Genomic DNA, 23,165 nt, shown 5'->3' with positions numbered 1-23,165 from the left:
GTATTAATTTTTATATGTTAGTTAAAGATTTAAAGTTAATATTTAATTTATCGCAAAGGTTTATACTGGTGGTTTGAGGCAACAGAGTCACGGTGATGCAACAGTTTGTTCATTGCTTTTTATCCTTTTTTTTTTAAATCTTTTTATTCTACTCAACTTACCCAGCTGGGGCAGGTTAGGCAGTTTGTTAAACTTCAGGTAAAGTCTTATTAAAAATATTCCAAAACATTTTTTTTCTTACCGAATTTTTGGGTAAAAAATACTCATTAAATCTAATGCATCGCCCAAAGATCTAATAAATTTAGTTAAAATTGCTCAATTAGCCCCGTCCTACCGTTTAATTATGAACTTTTTAGCATTATTTCTTAACTAAATAAATTTGGTCATAAAAAAAATATGTACTTGTTACCGATCAATAGCTGTATCAAATCTGTGAAGCAATATAAGTATATATTCCTTAATGGTTTGTTTGTCTAACGAACCATGAAAACAAGCTCTTTGGTAAAGAACACTCATTAATTCTTAATTAAATTAATAATAATTATTATCACTCATTATTTCTTAATTAAATTAATAATAATTAAATAAATAATTAAACTCCAAAAAATGAAAATCAATATGTTAATTTTAGTTGAATATGTTAGTTAACAATTTAAAAGAATATCAGCTTGAGAAATATTGAAATTCATTTGTTATTCTTTTTACTTTTAGATAATTCTTGTTTTTGTCATAAGCATTTCACATATAAGTACTACCTGTAAGTTTTTATTTATTTAAAATCTGTCACCTGTAAGTTTTTATTTATTTAAAACCTGTCACCTGTAAGTTTTTATTTATTTAAAACCTGTCACCTGTAAGTTTTTATTTATTTAAAACCTGTCACCTGTAAGTTTTTATTTATCTAAAACCTGTCACCTGTAAGTTTTTATTTATTTAAAACCTGTCACCTGTAAGTTTTTATTTATTTAAAGGAATAGTTAGTTTTATTATTTGAAATTTTTACTTTTCAAAACTTTCACTACAGTAAAAAATTATTATTCTGAGGTACATAGCAATATTAACAACTCAATTTTTCAAAAAGTGGATATAAAACAATATAATTTTAACGTTTCCATATTATAATACGTTGATATCAATGTATTATTGCATATACAAAAAATCTTTAAAAACGTAATAATTTATTTGCTCTCAAACTTTTTTTATGAGTTCCATATTCAAAAAATTTTATTAAAATTTAAGAATAAATAAAATTGATAGACCAATTAGTTTAAAAAAAGTATTGTTTGCGTCATTTTTTTTGGTAGTTTTACAGTCTGTAAGTGTTGGGTAGCTACAAAAAAATGTAGTTTACAAAAAAATTTTAAAATTAAAACACTGTTGGTTTTTAAAATAGTTTTATATTAAGATGTTTTATTTGTATTGTATATATGTTATGTAGTTGTAAACTTTAAAAAAAAATTTCAACAAATGCCAATCAATTACTAAAATGTGTTAGGTAACGCCATTTTCAATCACCGTCGATCACTGTTCTCAAAAATTATTTTCTCAATAAATTCTATGTTGAATAAGAAAAACAGGCTATAAATAATAATAATTTTGGAACAAAAAACAAACTAGTAAATTAATTCTATAAATGATAGGGAGGTGCAAACTGCTTGCAAATGTTTGATTAATTTTGTAATTATTTTTTTAATAAATATTTCGTTATAAATCTTTTGCAAAAATAAATCTACCCTGTGGGAAATAACTTAGCGACTAACTAACAAATGGTCTTGGTCAATCGTAATTTTAAGGTGACTCTAGTTTTGCTCATTTATTGTTTTATTTTATCTTTTTTTCAAATTTTTACAATTAGATCTAACATATTTATTATTATTTTACAATTAGACATATTTATTATTAAACTTATTGCAATTATATTATTTCAATTGAAGTTATAACAAAGCCATTTTGAATAAATATTTTTTATAAAATTTCTTAAAAAAATCAAAATTTGATAATTTATTATTGTAGTGTAGCTAGCTTCAGCATAACGACAAGTTATAGCTAGATGATGGCTGCTAATCGCAACTTTGTAACTAGGGATATTAATTCGATATATATCGATAACTACATTTTGTAAATATGTCGCTAATTACAACATAACGACAAACTTAAATCTAGTCAATGGCTAGATATCGTAGCTTTTTAGCTAGAGATGTTGTTAAAAGAAATCGATAGCGACATATTGTAGTTTTGTCACTTGCTATTATTTTACAACAATTCTATAGCTATTATGGTGGGTTTTTAGTTAGTAATTTTGAAACATCATCTTGGTAGCTACATATCGTATATATATATACTTTTTTTGTTCTTTATTACCATATTTATGATACAGATACAAATAATATAAAAAAAGAAAAGTTAACAAGTCAAGATATCGTTAAGAAATAAATAATAAAAATAAATATAAAGAACGCGATTTCTGAATCTAATTCTGTTATTACTTTTACTCAGAGTAGACAATCAGGTCTTGTCACGGAGAAACCGCTTTTGAAAAAGTTAGAAAGTTTTTTTTTTTTTTTTTAATGGTTTTTTCCTTTTGTTATGGTGTTTATGGCATGCATCAATCAAATTACTGTGTTTTCTGAGCAGCTGACACATGCGAACAATAATGTCCGATAATTTTCTAGATAAATCTCTTGCGCACTTATTTGTCGAGAATAATGACTAAATCTTATTAATTGCTATATATTATTCACTATATATCTCTGAATATAATCAATATAATCTCATTTTCAGGCTGAATATAATACATTTCCAAATTATTCAAAAGGTTGCGCAAAAGGGCCTAAATAGCCTTACGATGGTTATTGCTGTGTGTTAAGCCAAATTACCAAATTTCCGTTTACGCTTCTGACAAAAAAACGCCAAGCCACTGCCAAATATATAAATTACCGTTTACGCTTCTGACGACAAAAACGCCAAGCCACTGCCAAAGGATGGTTCTCCTTCAAACGTAGCCTACATACATATATTGGCAGATACGCATACATTCATTCTTTTTTATTTTTGTTTTCTTATATATATATTTTTTTGTCTTTTTTTTTTTTTTTTATTCTTGTTATTTATTTATTTTCGTTCAATTTCTTTTTATTACAAAATTAAATTTAATAATAATATGTATATAAAGTTCGTAATACAATATTATAAATTAAAATAAAAATAAACATAAAATTTTACCATAGAAGAGTTCTAAAACTTAAAAACTAAAACATGTTTAATAATTCACTAAAATTAAACATGTTTAATAATTACTCGTTGATAAAAATAAATAAATATATATAAAAAAAAGAATATACATTAAATATATATGTATATATATATATATATATATATATATATATATATATATATATATATATATATAATATATATATATATATATATATATATATATATATATATATATATATATATATATATATATATATAATATATATTCTTTTTAATTTACTTATTTATTTTTATCAACGAGCAATTATTAAACATGTTTAATTATATATATATATATATATATATATATATATATATATATATATATATATATATATATATATATATATATATATATATATATATATATATATATATATATATATATATATATATATATATATATATATATATATATATATATTGATATATATATATATATATATATATATATATATATATATATATACTAATATAGGTATCCTTATCTATTTTCAAAAATTTAAAAGTAGATTAGTATATTTTGAAAAATTTTGAAAAAATTTGAGAAAAATTTTTTAGAAGTATTTAGAAATCCACTATTCCATAAAAATGGTCTGCCAATTGTAATAAAAATTACATTTTTATATAGGTACCCTTATCTATTTTCAAAAATTTAAAAGTAGATTAGTATATTTTGAAAAATTTTGAAAAGTTTTGAAAAAATTTGAGAAAATTTTTTAGAAGTATTTAGAAATTCACTATTCCATAAAAATGGTCTGCAAAGTGTAATAAAAATTACATTTTTATATAGGTACCCTTATTTATTTTCAAAAATTTAAAAGTAGATTAGTATATTTTGAAAAATTTTGAAAAATTTTGAAAAAATTTGAGAAAAATTTTTAGAAGTATTTAGAAATTCACTATTCCATAAAAATGGTCTGCAAAATGTAATAAAAATTACATTTTTATATAAATACCCTTATCTATTTTCAAAAATTTAAAAGTAGATTAATATATTTTGAAAAATTTTGAAAAATTTTGAAAAAATTTGAGAAAAATTTTTAGAAGTATTTAGAAAGTCACTATTCCATAAAAATGGTCTGCAAATTGTAATAAAAATTACATTTTTATATAGGTACCCTTATCTATTTTCAAAAATTTAAAAGTAGATTAGTATATTTTGAAAAATTTTGAAAAATTTTGAAAAATTTTGAAAAAATTTGAGAAAAATTTTTAGAAGTATTTAGAAAGTCACTATTCCATAAAAATGGTCTGCAAAATGTAATAAAAATTACATTTTTATATAAATACCCTTATCTATTTTCAAAAATTTAAAAGTAGATTAGTATATTTTGAAAAATTTTGAAAAATTTTGAAAAAATTTGAGAAAAATTTTTAGAAGTATTTAGAAAGTCACTATTCCATAAAAATGGTCTGCCAATTGTAATAAAAATTACATTTTTATATAGGTACACTTATCTATTTTCAAAAATTTAAAAGTAGATTAGTATATTTTGAAAAATTTTGAAAAATTTTGAAAAATTTTTAAAAAATTTGAGAAAAATTTTTAGAAGTATTTAGAAAGTCACTATTCCATAAAAATTGTCTGCAAAATGTAATAAAAATTACATTTTTATATAAATACCCTTATCTATTTTCAAAAATTTAAAAGTAGATTAGTATATTTTGAAAAATTTTGAAAAATTTTGAAAAAATTTGAAAAAATTTGAGAAAAATTTTTAGAAGTATTTAGAAATTCACTATTCCATTAAAATGGTCTGCAAAATGTAATAAAAATTTTTTGAAAATTAGTTTGAGAAAATAGTTGTCGAATTTAATTATCGTTCCTTAAAATATATTTCTATCTTTTTGTAAATACTAAACACGAAAAGAAATGGGTGATAGGTGGGTCTTGCATTTATACATAAAACAAAAAATATAAAAAACATTTAACTTATATATATTGAGTGCTTTCATATCATATAAAAAAGGCTTAGCGTGAGCAAAACGGTCCTTGAAATTTATAAGGCGTGCTACATGCTTTTGTTGCCGATAGAGTGGCTGAAGTTTACTTTTATAAGTGCTACCCCAAACAATGTTTGCAATGTTAATATGGCAATAAATTAATAAATAATATAATTGAATTAAAGTATGTTTATCTAGAACGTTTCTTATTTTGTATAAAATGCCTATACTCTTTGAAATTTTATTGCACAAGTTAACAATGTAACTTTTTCATGTACGATTTTCATCGATAAATACAACTAAAAATCTTGTCACAAAAACTCTTTTAACAATTATGTTATCGGTAAAAAGAAAAAATAAGTTGCTAGGCAGTTGGTGCTTTTTACCATAAGGATGAAAAAGAATTCATTTAGTTTCATCAATATTTATTGACGATTTGTTTAATCTAAACCATTCGGAAATTTTGACAAGTTCAAAGTTCATATTGCTAAAATGTTTAAAAATGTTGTTATGAGAAAGAAATAAGTTATAATCATCAGCAAACATAATTGTCGTTAGGTTAAAAGCTTTTGGTAGATCATTAATAAATATATGAAATAGGAGGGGTCCTAATATGGATCCTGGAGGAACTCTGCATGAAATATTTAATAAATTAGATAATACGTTATCATCCGCATAATCAAATTGTTTTCGATTATTTAAGTAACTTTTTAGCCAAATTAATATATTTCCAGTAATTCCGTTCAACTCCAACTTTTTAAAAAGAATTTTCTGATCAATAGTAACAAAAGCCTTTGCCATGTCAATGAAAACACCTAAAGTAAATTGAAAATTTTCAAATGAGTCAGATATATTTCTTGTAAATTGTAGAATGGCATGTTCAGTGGAATTGTTTTATTGGAATCCATATTGATTACTGAGTAATAATTGTTTATAGTAAGATTGTTTTTCTAAAAATTTAAAGAGTACAGAAAGCAGTGAAATTGGACGATAGTTGCTTATATTTTCAATGTCACCACCTTGTAATATTGGTTTGACTTTTGCTAATTTTAGAGCTTGTGGATAAATTCCCTGTTTAATTGATATTGAAAAAATCTTAAAAAGTATATCTTTTAAAACATCAAATGAACTTATAATAATGTTGCCATTAATACCATCAGAGCCTACTGCTTTGTTAGATTTAAACATTTAAAAGACAATTTCAAACTCTTCAAAAGATAATTCAAAAGAGTTTAAGTAAGAGTTTTGAGGGAAACATAGATCATTCATTAAACTGTTTGCTGTAGGAATTCTTTTTGCAAGATTTGGTCCTACAGACACAAAATATTTATTAAATTCTTACGTAATTTGTCTTTTAAAATATAAATGTTCATTATTATGTTTAACCGTAATTGGCACAGAGTAAATCTTTTGCTGCCAGTTATTTCTCTTATTATAAACCAAGTGCGTTTAAAATTTTATTAATAATTATATAGTAAATTTTAATAATACTTTTTTTTTGTTTTTTTTGAGGCTTTCAAAAAGTTTAGCGTAATTTTTATATATAGTTTTATTTTCATTTGTTTTACATTTTAAGTAATTAATGTATAATTTTTGTTTAGTTTTTGAAAACTTCCGCAAACCCTTATTTTTAGCTTTGAAATTTAAATTAACTTCAGGGAAATGAGTGTCGTAAACATCATAGAAAGTTTTGAAAAAGGAGCAATAAACTAAGTTTTTTATCGTCAGAGGTGTTAATAATGCTCCAATCAAGTAGAGATAATTGTTCTTTAAAAGATTCAAGGTTTTCATTTGTAAAAATGCGCTCTATGAAAACTCGTTTTTCATTAGGAAGTAATTTATTATCTATATTAGAAAAGAAAATAGGAAAACGATCAGATCTCATTTTTAATTATACCCTTTTTTAAGGGTTTGTGAAAAACATCAGTGGTCAAAAAATTATCAATTAAAGAAGCACTTGGTTGAGTAGTTCTTGTCAGTTTGCTAATCAAAGGAATCGCACCATTTTCAAAAATGCATAATAAAACCTTTAAGTGTTATTATTGAAATGCTATTAAAAACAATCTAAATTCAGATCACCCAATAAGTAGATAAGTTTATTTTCGTGGTTACTTTTTTTAATCAACTTATAATATTATTATATTATATTATATATTATTAATATTAGCTGTTCCAACACTAACGTATGGTCTTGAGCTTTGCGACCATAAAGAAATGTTATTGCAAAAGCTTGATATAGTAGGAAGAATTGCACTGAAGTCACTACTAAACGTTTCAAAACATAGTAAAAGTTATATACATCCCCTATTTTGTATTGAAGATATATCTATAATTACGCAACAAAATAAGATAAACTTATTTATTCGCCTGTTGAAAAATAAAATGACATTTGATATTCTTAAGTCGCAGTTGAACAACGAATCAGGTCCACGATCTTTTGTAGATAGCGTCAAGGCTCTGTGCAATAGTCATAAATTAAATATAGAGAAACTAATGCAACACAAAGAAAAAATAAAAATTACTGGTTTAAAAAATATAATTCCTGAAACGGATCTTAAAATCTTAAAATGTGCAGTCGAGTACTGGAACTCAAAAGAACAAAGAACAATCTTCAAGGATGTTCTTGAAAATAAAATTCCTAGATCCTAGAGATTTTTTTTGAAACTTTTTATTTACCTTACTTGTAATATATAGCGGGTGTTTAACAAATATATAAATTTTATTTTTTATTTAATTGGTTAAAATTTCAACCGTTAAAACCTCTTTACCAGCATCAGTGATGCTCATGTTATGCCGGGTATAATATCGTAAGTTATTTTTAACATAAATAAGAACGCCTCCACGACACTTCGAGCCAATGAAATTACATTAAAACTCGGCAGTTCAAAATTGGTAAAAGAATTTACATCATCCGAACTGCACCATGTTTCCGTTAAGCAAGTTATATTAAAAAGATTACAAGTTTCTTCAATAAAATTACTAAAGATTTCAAAACTTTTTTTTAAACTTCGGATATTAATGTGAATTGTGTTGATGTTATTTTGATCAAGAAATCCTTTAATTTCATGGGTATAAAAGTAGTTCCATTTATTTTGCAAAGCACCAGAATCAGTAAAATTACTAAAATCAGGATCAGATTTATCATCTTATAAGATATCATTAACTCGAAAAAAATTATAAAAACTAGACTCAAAATTTAGGGTTTCGCTAGAATCCATTTAATTTTTTTTTTTTCATAATTGAAATGAGATTAAAGAATTTCTTTTATAAATCCCGTGTGATTAGTTTATTATATATTGCTTTAGCGTATTTATCTTTAGCCCTTAAATCTTTTGCCTTACTCAGGAGTTTTTTCGCAATTCCAGCGTATGATCACTATAACCTTCATTTATGTAAACCTTTTGAGTCCATAATTTCATCGTCGTGTATTTTCCTAATATCGTGCCTTTGTCTTTGTTGTTAAGAAATCTGACTACGATCCACGTGTTTTTTTTTTTATTGTTTTCAGGTAATTTCTTTCCGACTCAATGTGCTTTTTTAATTTTAAAGTTTCCGTGTAGCTAAAGTTTATTATTTTAAAACTGCCTTACTTTATTTTCACTGTCTTCCCAACTTTCATTTTCAATTTCTTCAATCCCACAGAATCTTAAGTTGTTGCGTCAACTTCTTTCTTCAGATTCAGCCAATTTGTTAATAATGTTAGTATTTGCATATTCATTTATCAATGATGTGTTTGATGTTTAAGGATCAGAAACTATTTTATTATAACTATTACTCACAAATTCTTTATTAAGTTCGCCTAATTCCTTTTTTAGTTCCTTATTCACGTCAATTACTGAGTTTAATTTGTTTTCATTAAACATCTTCATAATAGTATTTTCATAAAATTCCAAAATATCTTTTTATTGTGCAGATGTAAAATTTTTACATCTGCACAATGCGATTTTGAAACTTTTGTTGATAATCACTAAGAAACAAAAAACACGTCTGTTCGCAGTGAACGCTTATAGCTAATGATGATTAAGCAAGTATAGCTTATGCTTTAGCAAGCAAGCATAGTTATGATTTATAGCTAATAATGATTAAGCAAGTATAGCTTAGGCTTTAGCAAGCAAGCATAGTTATGATTTAGCAAGCTTTGTAGCTTGCTAAAGCATAACTATAAATCAAAAGTTGCCATCGCTAAGTAAAGAGTTGTGGTGTCAGGTGCTATTATATAAAAATTTTTAGAGCATGCAGGGACAAATAAAGTAAAAGATAATGAGTTTGCTGATTGAGAAGTCAAGCGAAAGCTCCTTTGAGCAGCAACCATGATAGGGTTTGTTGAAAAGAAAAAGAGATGTTACTTTACGACGACGGGAAATATGCTCAAGCTGAGCAGATAGAGTAGGTCCAACTACATTTACAATCCGTTTCTTTGTTTAGAAGAAAAAGAGCATTGTTGAAAGAACCAGCCCAAATATGACAACAGTACTCCATATAGGGGTGAATAAAAAATTTGTAGAATCTAAAAACGGAATCAGAAGTAAGAATATGGGGAGCACCATAAAGAGAAGCAGCCTCAGCAGATTCTATTTTAGCAATTAATTGTTTATATGGTTTCCATGAGAGGTCAGTAGTAAACGATAATACAAGAAGACGTAAAGAAGAGGACTCAGGAGAGGGTTGTCACTCATTGATGTTGATAGTATTTCAATAGTTGTTTGTAGTAAATAACTGAGCATTGTGGGAACTAAATTTTACAAGCCATTGCGAGCCCCATCTGTTACAGAAGTGAAGTCAAATTCAAAATCAACTGCCTGTTCTAAGCAATCGAAAAAAGAAGACTTTATGTCTTAATAGGAGTATAAAGTTGGTTCATCAGCAAAACGAGCTACTCTAGATGTAAGGTTGTCGGAAATACCATTAATTTAGATGAGAAACAAAACAGGATCAAGGATAGAATCTTAAGATACACCAGAATTTACTAGAAATGAAGAAGAGTATTGGTCTTTAAGGATAAAATAATTAAATCGATTAGAAAGAGACAAGTTGATTAACACAAAAACTTTCCCAGATACACTTATGAAACTAGAGGTGTTAGTCTTTGGCCTTGATTCTGCTTTAAGACGAAAAATAAAGCCCTTGGTTTTGGTCTTGACCTTAAAACTGTTGGCCTTGGCTCGGCCTTAATTGTTTTGCCCAGGGGCCAAGGTTGACCTTCAAAAAAATATACGTAAAGTTAGATAATCAAAATTTTTATATATTTATTTTTATGTATTTTTGTTTTTGGCTTTCATATATATATACAAGTATACTTTTTTCTTGACTTCGTTGAATTCTGCGTACAACCTTGGTTTATTTTTACAAAGTGTGATTTTATTGTCATAGCAATTGTTCTTTACAGTTTTGTTAACAATTGGCCAAAACATATGGCAAAACTTCAAGTCTTTGGTCTTGAAAATGTTTGCGTAGGCCCGGGCCTTGAAACTCATATTCTAGACCTTGACGTTAAAACTCTTGGCCTTGTCCTTGGCCTTGTAATTTTTGGCCTTGGTCTTGGTTTTAGTCTTGTAACATGCGGCCTTGGTCTTGCTACTTTTGGCCTTGTTAACAACTCTATATGAAACAAGCTTTTGGAGAAGACAAGCATGCCAAACTTTGTTGAAACTTTTATATATGGCTAGAGCAATAACCCAAGTCTCTCAGCCTCCATCTTATGCACGATGAATTTTTTAGTCACAGCAATTAGCAAGTTTGCCGTGGAAGAGTTTAATTGAGATTTGACTTTGCAACAGAAGCTGGAGTGATTTGAATGTTTAACAATGGTTTAGCCTGTTTAATTGGAACGAATGAAAGAGAATAGCCATAAGGTTCAAAAGTTGAATTTAAAGAAAAGTTTTTTGCAAACAGATCTACTTTATTCTTGAGAGAGATAATAAGTTCAGTCCCATGAATGATGAAAGAGATGAGAATGTTAGGCCTACCCTTGTTAATGACGCTGTTGAAAATTTTCTAAAAGTCTCTAGAGTTTAACTTCTGAGATTTAGCGAACTGAGATTATTGGAGCTTAGCATTAGACAGGACCTTTTTATATCAACTTCTTGCAATAATAAATAGCTGTTTGTACTCAAGAGAGATTTTATACTAAAACAGGTGAAAAAAATGATTACGATTAGATATTGCAGCTGCACAAGGTAAAAACCATGGCGTAAAATTAAGCTTGAATTAGAACCGACGAGAACGGATAAAAACTTCCATACCTGCCTGACCAGGAGGTTACGTAGGAGGTGCATTTATAAAGTAGAAGAGAAAAGTTATCAGCCGAAGAACCTTGACAAAAAAAAAACGTGCGATGGAAGGTTGAGTTTTTAAAGAAAGTACATGATAAAAGATTTAATAAGATCATTGCATGGTCAGAACCAACTAAGGAAGAAAAAGGAGAAACTATATAGTCACAAAGTTAACTATTCAAGTAAGAGGTTGATAAATGCAGAATTTATAGGCTTAAGTGCCAACAAGGTCAGCGAAATTAGAGCCAAGCAATTAACCCATTACCTGCCAAATTTTTTAAAACATTTCTTTTGTAAAATATAATTGTTTTTTTAACTGGAAAAGTATTTATCCATGTTAAATTAATAAAAAACAAACAAACATTGTTAAAAAAAATAATAATTATGCAAAGTCCAATTTGGGGATCGTGGCTGGTATAGCGTAAAATAATAGATAATTTTGTTTATAATATTTTATTAGATTATATGATAGTTTTGTAAATTATAGCGTATGCCAATTCCTCATGCAATCCATGTGTAGTCCAACATTGCATTTGGAACATTGTTTCCTCGTGTTCTTTTTGCAAACGGCACATTTTCTTTGTTTTCCTTCCTCCGTCCTTTCTATATGGTGTCCAACGGGATCTTTCCTAATATCTTCAGGAATTTGATTTTGCGACAATTTTTGTAAACATGGCCTGCCAGCATATTTTGGGTTCGAAATAATTGAAGAAGTTCGCAAGTAGGCTCTTGTGATATTTCTTCTAAATTCTAGCAGCGGTATGTGCGTATTGTTTGCTAGACAGTATAATGCATGTGAATTCACCACTGTCATATCTATAAAATTTGTGAAAATAGGAAAGTACTGTTTCTTTGATCTTATTTTGATTCTGTACTTATTGATATACCAATCCAATTTGTCCACTCCACCCATATATTTATTGTAGCGTTGTATGCATTGCGGTTGAGGGATTTTTACCTGCTTTTTCTCCGTCCTTGACCATCTGCTAACTTTCTGTAGTGGTTGCAGAGCTTGGTGGTTTGACAACATTTTTACATAATTGTTGTCTTTCCATACTACCCTAAATATCCGATTTTTCACATCAAAGCGATAATCGAATGCGCCCCGATGTTCTTTTTTCATTTCATTGTCAGACTTTATGGGACAACTGTTCATACGGTTTGAACGTACTGTACCAGTAGCTGCAATGTTTTTTCTTTCAGATCTTTCATTAGCTCAAAACTTGTAAAAAAGTTATAAAAATAAAACACATGATTCGATGGATTTGTGATAACTGAAATATTTTTTAAAATAACGGACGCACCCAATCCATTTACCTCATACGTATCAGCTTGCTTTCCTTCGTACAGTTCTACATGAAAGCAATAACCTGTTTTGGAGCAGCACATAGCCCACTCTTTGAAGCCAAATCTTGTCGGCTTTCCTCTTATGAATTGTTTCAAATAGTGATGACCATAATAACGGATCATTTGATCGTCGATACTCAAATTCTTCAAAAACACACCAAATTTTTTAAATTGTTCGTTCATTTTAGCTATTAGTGGACTTATTTTAAAACTCTTTGTAGTTTTCTGAACTCCAATTTCAGAGTTATCATTGAAATGTAAATTCCTTTTTATTTCAATATATCTATTTTTTGTTAAACGTTTTCGCACACTTTCAATACATACATCTTCGTCCTCACACCAGTACATGTGCTCGTGTGGCAAAGAATGGAATCCTGTAAGCAACAGAAAACCAATTAATTTTTTTAAACAGTCTACAGAGAAAGTAAAGTGATGGCGGTTATTCTGCACTGCATATATCACGGACTGCTTCACAATGTAATCCATAACGTCTTCGTTCCACAATTACTCAAATACTTCAACGGGAGATTTTCCTGCAAGTTTCAAGAATTTCTCTCATTTCCAAATTTCATTATCTTGGCCCATCTCCTTTGCAAAGTCAGCACTTGTTCTTTACCAATCTGTGGAGGACCTAATTTTTTTCTGGCGCTTAGTTGGTGGAATCGTTTCGTCTGATTGTGTAGATGTAGATGCTGTATGACATCACTAGACGTAGATGCTATCGGAATCGCACAAGAATGTACTTCTACTCTACCAGGTACGTCTCTTGGACGGGTATCTTCAAAACATCTTCATCGAAGTCTTCTAAGTCGGATACAACATCAACGTTATCGGGTGGAAGTTCAACGATATCTACAACTGCATCTGGTTCATCCTCATCAAAGAAATTCGGGTCATTAATCGTAACTTCTAATTGAGTAAGTGAGAGAAATTGTCTGGTACCCATATCTAGAAATTTGATAAAATTATTTGTTATTGGCAAGTAGATATAGGCAAATAACTAATACTATGGAATATCATCAACTTTTAACATTGTATCTGCCATGATCCCCAAATGGGTATCAGCATTAAAATGACTAATTTTAAATATAATGATTTAAAAACAAACTTTACACTACACATGACTATTATAACCTATAAATTAACCATTTGACAAATGTTGAATGTATTCAATTATAAACAACTGAAAATTTATGTATTTGAAATACAGTATTAATTTTATGCATAACTTACCTCAGTGTTTTCACTTTTTTGACTTCTAAATTCAAAGCAACAGGCAAAAGTAGCACATTTTTGACACACGTCACTTAAATGAAGTGTTATAAGAGCTAATATGTTGCCAACTACAAAAATGGCATCCACTACCAACTACTGTTAACTAAAACCAAAAATCCCCAAATGGGGATCGTGGTAGGATATGAGTTAAGTGTGATGAGTATTAAATTTGGCAATAACAACAATATTGGCAGAAGGGTAGAGAGAGAGCATGATTAATTAAATCAGAAATTACATCTAAAAGAGTTTAGCGTTGGAAAAAATAATAATAATGAAGAACAAAGAAAAAGGAGATAGAGTAGAGTTGTGCTAATCGAAAGTACATAAAAGAATAGTCAAAAGGATTCGAACCTGATTTCACAACAAATAGGTGAATTGATGCATATGTAAACCCCCAAGCCAAGCATGTGATAATTGGATTCTTTGCGAAACAAAGGATAGTATCCTTCCTAAGCAATGAGTTATGAAGTTGTCTCAGTCCTGCTAATTAACCCTAAGTCATAACCCAGGACTCCTTATGCGTCCTCAACAATGCAAACTCAAAGCATTAACAGGAACATCATCTATGTGCAACATGGCACTGTTAATACTCGGGATATTTGCTGTTGTTAATGAAATCTCTCTGAGAATTACCACATAGTTCAGAAAACCTTACTATCAGACGGCCTCATAACTGTAAACTAAGTTTTAGAGCTATAGCTTCATTAGAAAATAACAGAGGAGTTGCGTAGCCACTATCTAGGAGGCACAAGCAAAAACCTATGAGTAGAGTCAAGAAAATCCTAAAAAATCTATTTATTATTCTACGCATGAAATGTAACACAGGTTTACATTTATGCTTGCTTAATAGATGAAGGAGGGGTTTGAGGCTGGTTAGCATAATTATTTTGCTTACCCCTAAAATCTTTGCCTAGAAAGTCTTATACAAAACTTTAGCTGGATACCTTTAACATCTGCAAAGATGTTAACAGTATCCAGCATATTAAAAAATAATTTTTATTGACTTATTGACTACCATCTCTATCCATTACTCAGCCAAGAGCATCAAGGCAGGGAAATTTTTGCTGGAAACAGTTGTTATTTTTCCAAGATCGAAACATTTTCTCTAGCTTTTACTCAAGCAAGAGCTCCAAAGCAAGGGATTTTAAAGTTAGATTTTGTTTCTTCTAGCCTTTACCTAAAAAAGTACAATCTAAAAAACAGCAAGGCATTGAGCAGGTACCATTAGGTTACATGATACCAGTAGTAGGATGATCCTTAACATGATCTGACCAACAGTATTTAAATAAAGCTTCTTCCAGCAAAAAATTCCTTAAACATTAGGCATGATTTTTGGACTAATAAACTCTTGTTATAAGTTATAAATTTTTATTTATAATCTAACAAATTCTTGTTATAAATTATTAAAAAATTTATAAGTTATAAAAAGTCATTAAAAAATGATCATAATTAATAATCTATTTTCATAAATCCTAACACTATCACAGGACGTCTAACATTATCATACAACACCTAACACCATCACACGACTAGTATAAAAAATTAAATATATCATAAATATAAATAACAAAAGTATATATAAAAAAAGAATAGGATAAAAATTGTATAATAAAAAAGTATACAATAAAAAGTATATAATAAAAAAGTAAACAATTTATGAAATATAATAAAAAAGTATACAATAAAAAACAATACAACAAAAAGTATATAATAAAAAGTATATAATAAAAAGTATATAATATAAAAAAAAGCTTTCAGTAAAAAAAAAAAGGTTTAGAAAGGAACGGTTTAAAACTTAAAATTTTTATTTATTTTTATAATGTATATATATATATATATATATATATATATATATATATATATATATATATATATATATATATATATATATATATATATATATGTATATATATATATATATATATATATATATATATATATATATATATATATATATATATATATATATATACATGCATTTCGAAAGTTATTTCAGTTACAAAATTATTATTAATGTATATGTTATATAACCAAAATTTTGTCCACTAAAAATATCTTTTTTGCATTATCTCTTTGCAACGATAGATGAATTTTTGTTTACAAGAGAGCTTCTCTTGTGAAAAAATGAAAAAAGTTAAAGCTGCTATTTCTAATTATAGTTAGAAATAGCAGCTGCTTAAGAAGAAGAAAATCATCCGGTGGAGTATGACTTGCCTTAAAACCAACAAGAAAAAAAATCTTCTAAGTTTTCCTGAGTCCAAGAGATTGTAAAGAAGGCACAATTTTTAGCATGGAAATATATGAATGAATGACATCAGTTAATGCTGTCTCCTCATTAGGAGATAACAAAAAGAGTTGACTAGTCACTACCAAATAGAAATGAACAAAAAGTTAAAATCAGAGTGAAGAAAGTCCATCATTTTTCATCCTTTTTGGCAGGAAATAATACAGTATAAGTTTTTATCTGAACCAGTTCTGAAATGAAGAAGTAATGTGAGGTTAACATATACTTTCTGCTCATCCTTATCTGCCCAGATTAAATACTTTTATTGAGGCATCTTAGTATTTACTCAACAATGAGACCTATTAATTTATTTATTAATTTTTCTAAGTTTAATGTATGAAATACCTAATGTTTCAAGCTACTAATTAAATATGCTCAATTTTAGTAATTGCATGGGTTAATTTAGCAATATTTTAACTGTATCACTCCAACAAAAAAAAAATCTACTTCTGCAATGATGTTTTATGTTCGACACAAAGTTATTGAAGTAACTCAATCTTAAGGTCTAGACTATAATATAACTTTCTAATGTTAATTTGATATATTTATTTTTAGTATAGCATGTTAGTAACACAATAATATTTCACAATTATGTATTTTTAAATTTGTAATAATTTTTATCAAAATGCATATAAATAAATATTCGATAAATTTTTCAGATCTGTTTTATAAACTAATTCCTGTTTTTATTTTTTCATATCAATTTTTTGTATTAGTTATTACTGGTTTGTCACATGAACTATTTCGATTCAAAGATGTGTTTGATATGGTAAAAACCCAAAAACAAAATGTAAATTACCTAAAAGATCCTGACTATTATAAAATTTTAGATCATTTTAATGCTACAGCAGATTCAGAAAACTTTTATGGTTATCGAATACATGGTTGGTTTCATGCACCAATTACAGGGAGTTATAGATTTGTAAATTACTGCGAACAAAGCTTTAATCTTTACATTAGCAGTGATATGGATCCAGCAAAAAAAAAGTTAATTTTAAAACAAGTGCAGAGCAGCCAGAGCAGCATTAAACAATTTAGGTCTCTATTTAAATTTATTTGAAAAGGTTAATCCTGATTTTGTTTTCATTAAAATAGAAAATTAAACATACTATTTCATTTTTTATTTGTATTCTTTTTTATAAAGTATATATAGTATTATAAATAATTAGTACATAGTATGTATACGTAAATATATATATATATATATATATATATATATATATATATATATATATATATACATATATATATATATATATATATATATATATATATATATATATATGTGTATATATATATATATGTATGTATATATTCATATATATGTATATAAATATATATACATATATATATATATATATATATATAATATATATATATATATATATATATATATATATATATATATATATATATATATATATATATATACATATGTATGTATGTATATATATGTGTATATATGTATATATATACATGGTATGTTTACGTATATATATATATATGCATATATATATATATTTTTATTGAATATATATATATACATATATACATAAATATATATATATATATATAATATATATATATATATATATATTATATATATATACATATATAATATATATATATATATTATATATATATGTATATATATATGCATATATATACGTATACATATGTATATATATGTGTATATTTATATATATACACATATATATATATACACATATATATATATATATATATATATATATATATATATATATATATATATATATATATATAAGTACATATATATATATAAATATATATATATATATATATATATATATATATATATATATATATATATATATATATATATATATATATATATATATATACATAGTGAGAACAGAATTTCTTCGTTCAAAGTAATTTTTGCACTTTATTTTGCTAAAACTTGCTTTTATCTTGATTAATAATGAAAATTTTTTTAAAATTTTTAATGTTTATTTCTTATTTATATTTAATTAGTAAAAATACAAGAAAATTATTTTTTACTTACACATGTATTAATTTGTGCACAAAATTTAATTGTAAAAAACTGTGTTATTATTTGTTAAGAATGTTTATGATATTTTTGATTTCAATTTTATTATTTAATTTATATTTCTAGAATATTATTTTCAGCAACTAATAACATTTTTAATAAAAAAAAGTCATTAAAAACTCTATTCAGCATTATGACATCCAAAGGTAAATATTTATATACTACTCTACAAAAACTTGTTATAGACTTGTTAAGCAAGGAAATACTCATAGAAAAGTTAAAGATCTTACAAATATTCCGTTTACAACAGTTGGAGCCATTGTAAATAAATACAAACAAAATAAAACATTTGAAATTTGTACTGGACGAGGGTGAAGCTGAAGACAACCTCATGAAATGATAGAGAAATTTTAAGAATGATTAAAAAAATCGGTTCGAAAGTGCAAAAAATATAGCAAATCATCTAAAAAACTAAACAGGAAACACAATTTCACTAACATCAATTAGAAATTGACTTCTTAAAGCAGGGTTTAGTGAATGTATAACTTGGAAAAAACCTTTTTTAACAAAAAATCATACAAGAAAAGAATTATTTAATGCCAGCATCATTTTCGAAAAAAGTACTTTGGTCTGATGATTAAAAGTTTTATTTAAAAAAATCTGATGGTGCTCAGGGAGTTTGGCGAAAAAGGGGTAAAGCATTTAATTTGAGTAGCACAAGAGGAACAGTTAAGCATGGTGGTGGAAGTGTAATGTTTTAGGGTTGTATAGCATGGAATGGTGTTGGTAAACTAGAATTTATTGATGAAACTATATATGCTGATTTGTATAACAATATATTGAAATGAAATTTAAAATCTTCTGCTAAAAAACATAGATTTGGTAAAAGTTTTTTGTTTCAGACAATGATCCAAAACATAATGCTAAAGAAACTAAAACCTTTTTTGATGAAAATGGCATAAATGTTTTAGAATGACCTTCACAGAGCCCAGATTTGAATCCAATAGATCATTTGTGGACTTTCTTAGATAATAAAAAAAAAGTAAAAGAGCATTTACGAAAAAAGAAGATTTGAAGAAAGCTGTTGTTAAATCAAGGCCTAACATTACCAATAATCAAATCAAATGTTTAGTAGAATCAATGCCACAACGCTTGTTAGATGTAATTAAAGCAAAAGGAGGATTAACTAAATATTGAAGTATATTAATTAAATACAAAAACTTGAAGCTATTTCTCATTTATTTTAATAAACTGGTATTTCTTCTTAGCTTAAATCTATAAAGTTTCTCTTGTACAATTATTTTATGTGCTAGGGTTTTATCCCCTTTTCTTTGTTTCAAATTCTTAACCAGGTAATTCAAAAGCATAAAGACAAATTTAACAATTAATTTGAAGGTTTTTTACCAAATAAATAATCGGTTAAAAAGATGTTAATTTTATTTAATTTGTAAACTACTTTGTACAATTAAATTCTGTTCTCTCTCTCTCTCTGTGTGTGTGTGTGTGTGTATATATGTATATATATATATATATATATATATATATATATATATATATATATATATATATATATATATATATATATATATATATATATATATATATATACATATATATATATATATATATATATATATATATATATGTATGTATATACATATATATATGTATATATATATATATATATATATATATATATATATATATATATATATATGTATATATATATATATATATATATATGTATATATATATATATATATATATATATATATATATATATATATATATATATATATATATATACACATATATATATAAGTAGATAATATTATTTAATATATATAAGTAGATATATATATTATTTAAGTAGATTTAATTTTAGAGTTGCAGATATGTCAAGTTCTGTACCAGTTTTCATGGAAGAAAACAATATATACTATATAGAAGCTATATTTCCTGTTATGAAACCTGCTAACTGCTTTTCTCTTGGTGTTCGTCTTCCCAGACAGAGTGATGTTGTGCAACCTATACAAAAAGAATGGTTGAGTCCAATTCGAATCGGTAATTGTTTTAATGAGAGATAAATTATCAAATATATATATATATATATATATATATATATATTTATATATATATGTACATATATATATATGTACATATATATATATGTACATATATATATATGTACATATATATATATGTACATATATATATATATATATATATATATATATATATATATATATATATATATATATATATATATATATATATATATATATATATATATATATATATATATATATATATATATATAAATGGTATGAAATGTGTCTCTTTGTAGAAATGGTCTGAAAAATAATTTTTTTAAATAATTTCGTCAAAGGTTGTGTAGGAATCTATATACCCTTTCTATAATTCTATTTATATATAAATTATTTAATTTTTCAACTTTTTTTATTTTTATTTACAATGTTATTTTTAATTTTTAACTTAAAATATATAATTAAATATTATATATTTAACTTTAAGTGATCTCTTTTAAAACCTAATATTTAGAAACATGTATTTCTTTGGATTGTGAACAACCAGCTAATGAAATGTGTATATTTGAAAATAAAAAGTATGCCATCTGTACTTGCAAGAGCGGTTACAAAATTTTGAATAAAGTTGTTTTTTGCAGAGGTTTGTAAACTTTTTGAAGAACAAGCTATATGAGTAAAAACTTAAGAGTTAGTGAAATTTTTTTATATTGTTTATTTTTATAGAAAACTTTTTTATTGGCCAGGATTTTGTTTCACAAACTAACAATCAAATTGCATCTATCAGAACTATTTTTAAAGAATTTTCTGTTTCATTTGATATTTATCCACTTTTTTTTGACAATGTTTGGCAAAATGTTATTCATCTAACATCTGCGGGAAATCAAGAAAGGTATGGGGACAGAATACCTGGAGTTTTCCCAAAAAACGACTCATTTTATATTTCTTCTGCAATAAATGGTTCAGCTGATAATGCTTTTGTATATAATAATTTGTTTCCATTGAATACTTGGTCTAGTATTCACATATCACAAAAGCTTTTTTACGCTAAATATAGCTATATCATCAAGTTGAACAAGACAACTATCTTTTCTACTATTAATACTAAAGCTGAAGATTTTCAGAATGTTAAGGTTTATGCATCTGATCCTTGGCACAAAACTTTAAAAGGATTTATTAGAAATTTAAGTATTTCAAGTGGTAGCACTGGTATAAATTATTATTTTTTATTTTTTTAATCATTAGTTTAATGATATTGCCTTTTCAACATCTCGCTTTTTGGATATTTCAGGTGGTTTTCAAAAGGGAAACAACGGTTATTACTATAAATTTTTTGATATAAACATGAAATGGGAAACTGCAAAGCAACAATGTCAAATTCAAGGAGGGCGTTTAGCAACTGATGAAAATTCTGATTTGCAAGACATTTTATTGAAAAATAAAGGAAAGGTTTATTGGATTGGTGCTAGCTATGATAGCATTCAAGCTCAATGGGTATGGGTTAATCAAGTAAAAGTTCTTGGTACTCGTTGGAAAATGGGAAAACCTGTTATAACAAAGCAAAGTGGCTGCCTTAAAATTGAAAAAGATTTGTATTGGGATAATTCAGATTGTAAACTGTTACTGCCATTTTTGTGTCAAATAGGTAAAAAAAAATTTAAAATATTTATTAAAAAAAAGGTTTCTAAATAAAAATTATAGTTTTACTGTTTGTAAAAGTTGCATGTTTTCTCAAAGTTGACATTTTTTATTTATTTTAAATTTCTTTCCAAAGATATTTGTGTATACTTTGAATTAAATTTTAGCAATATTTATTGCTACAAAGCTACAATATGAAGCTATAGAACAAATACAGGGTTGCAATTTTATTATACTTTGGTGCAAAAGTATAATAGTAATAACACTAAACTATTTTATTTACCAATACCTTCTACATATAGATTATAGTTATGTTTTAGCAAGCTATAAAGTTAAAATATACAACTATCTACATATTTTTTTAAAATTGCAAACTAAAAACCCAAAATACGTATATAAATTTGTGTGTGTCTGTGTATATATACATATATATATATATATATATATATATATATATATATATATATATATATATATATATATATATATATATATAAATATATATATATATATATATATATATATATATATATATATATATATATATATATATAAATATTTCACTATAGCACTAGGTGGTTTTATCCCAGTAGTAGCTACTTTTCAGTATGTAGTAGCTACCATAGGTAGAAATTAATATATCATGATAACGTTGTTAGAGTAAAAAGCTACAAAAAATGTTATCAACTAACTATAGATTTGTCATTATGTTGTGGTTAACTACATCTGTCATCTGTAATGATATATTGTAATAATATTGTTAGCTACAAAGCTTAACTACCTATAGATTTTTGTTTTTTTGTAGCTAGCTACGATGCTACATTGTGTTACTACTATAGTAGTATAGATAGGTAGAAAGTTCATTTATTATCACAAATATATTAAATCGAATCCCAAAGATTTTAAGACATAAGTAGCAAAACGAAACATTAGTGAAAGAAAAAAATTATCCAAAGCTAATGTTATCTTCAGTGATAATGTTGATATGTTGATATTAATATTTAGAAATTGACTTTTTGGTTATTTATAAAAATTTTCAGGCTTATTTTTTATGGTTTTTACAAGCCTTA

At 25.8% G+C, this 23,165-nt stretch overlaps 1 protein-coding gene across 3 annotated transcripts in view; it reads left to right on the top strand.

Annotated features, from left to right (window-relative positions):
• The window catches only part of LOC136080637 (A disintegrin and metalloproteinase with thrombospondin motifs adt-1-like), an 89,029-nt gene that overhangs the window by 11,416 nt on the left and 54,448 nt on the right, over window positions 1-23,165 (top strand). For all 3 annotated transcript variants that reach the window (XM_065797542.1, XM_065797541.1, XM_065797543.1), the window contains exons 2-7: window positions 712-757; window positions 17,097-17,418; window positions 20,298-20,476; window positions 20,975-21,100; window positions 21,184-21,666; window positions 21,749-22,102. In XM_065797542.1, coding sequence (XP_065653614.1) covers window positions 712-757; window positions 17,097-17,418; window positions 20,298-20,476; window positions 20,975-21,100; window positions 21,184-21,666; window positions 21,749-22,102 — 1,510 coding nt within the window. The remainder of the gene's footprint in view (window positions 1-711; window positions 758-17,096; window positions 17,419-20,297; window positions 20,477-20,974; window positions 21,101-21,183; window positions 21,667-21,748; window positions 22,103-23,165) is intronic.

This window comes from Hydra vulgaris, chromosome 05 (genome assembly GCF_038396675.1).
Source record: "Hydra vulgaris chromosome 05, alternate assembly HydraT2T_AEP".
NCBI lineage: Eukaryota > Metazoa > Cnidaria > Hydrozoa > Anthoathecata > Hydridae > Hydra > Hydra vulgaris.
This window is presented reverse-complemented; position numbering and strand designations above follow the sequence as displayed.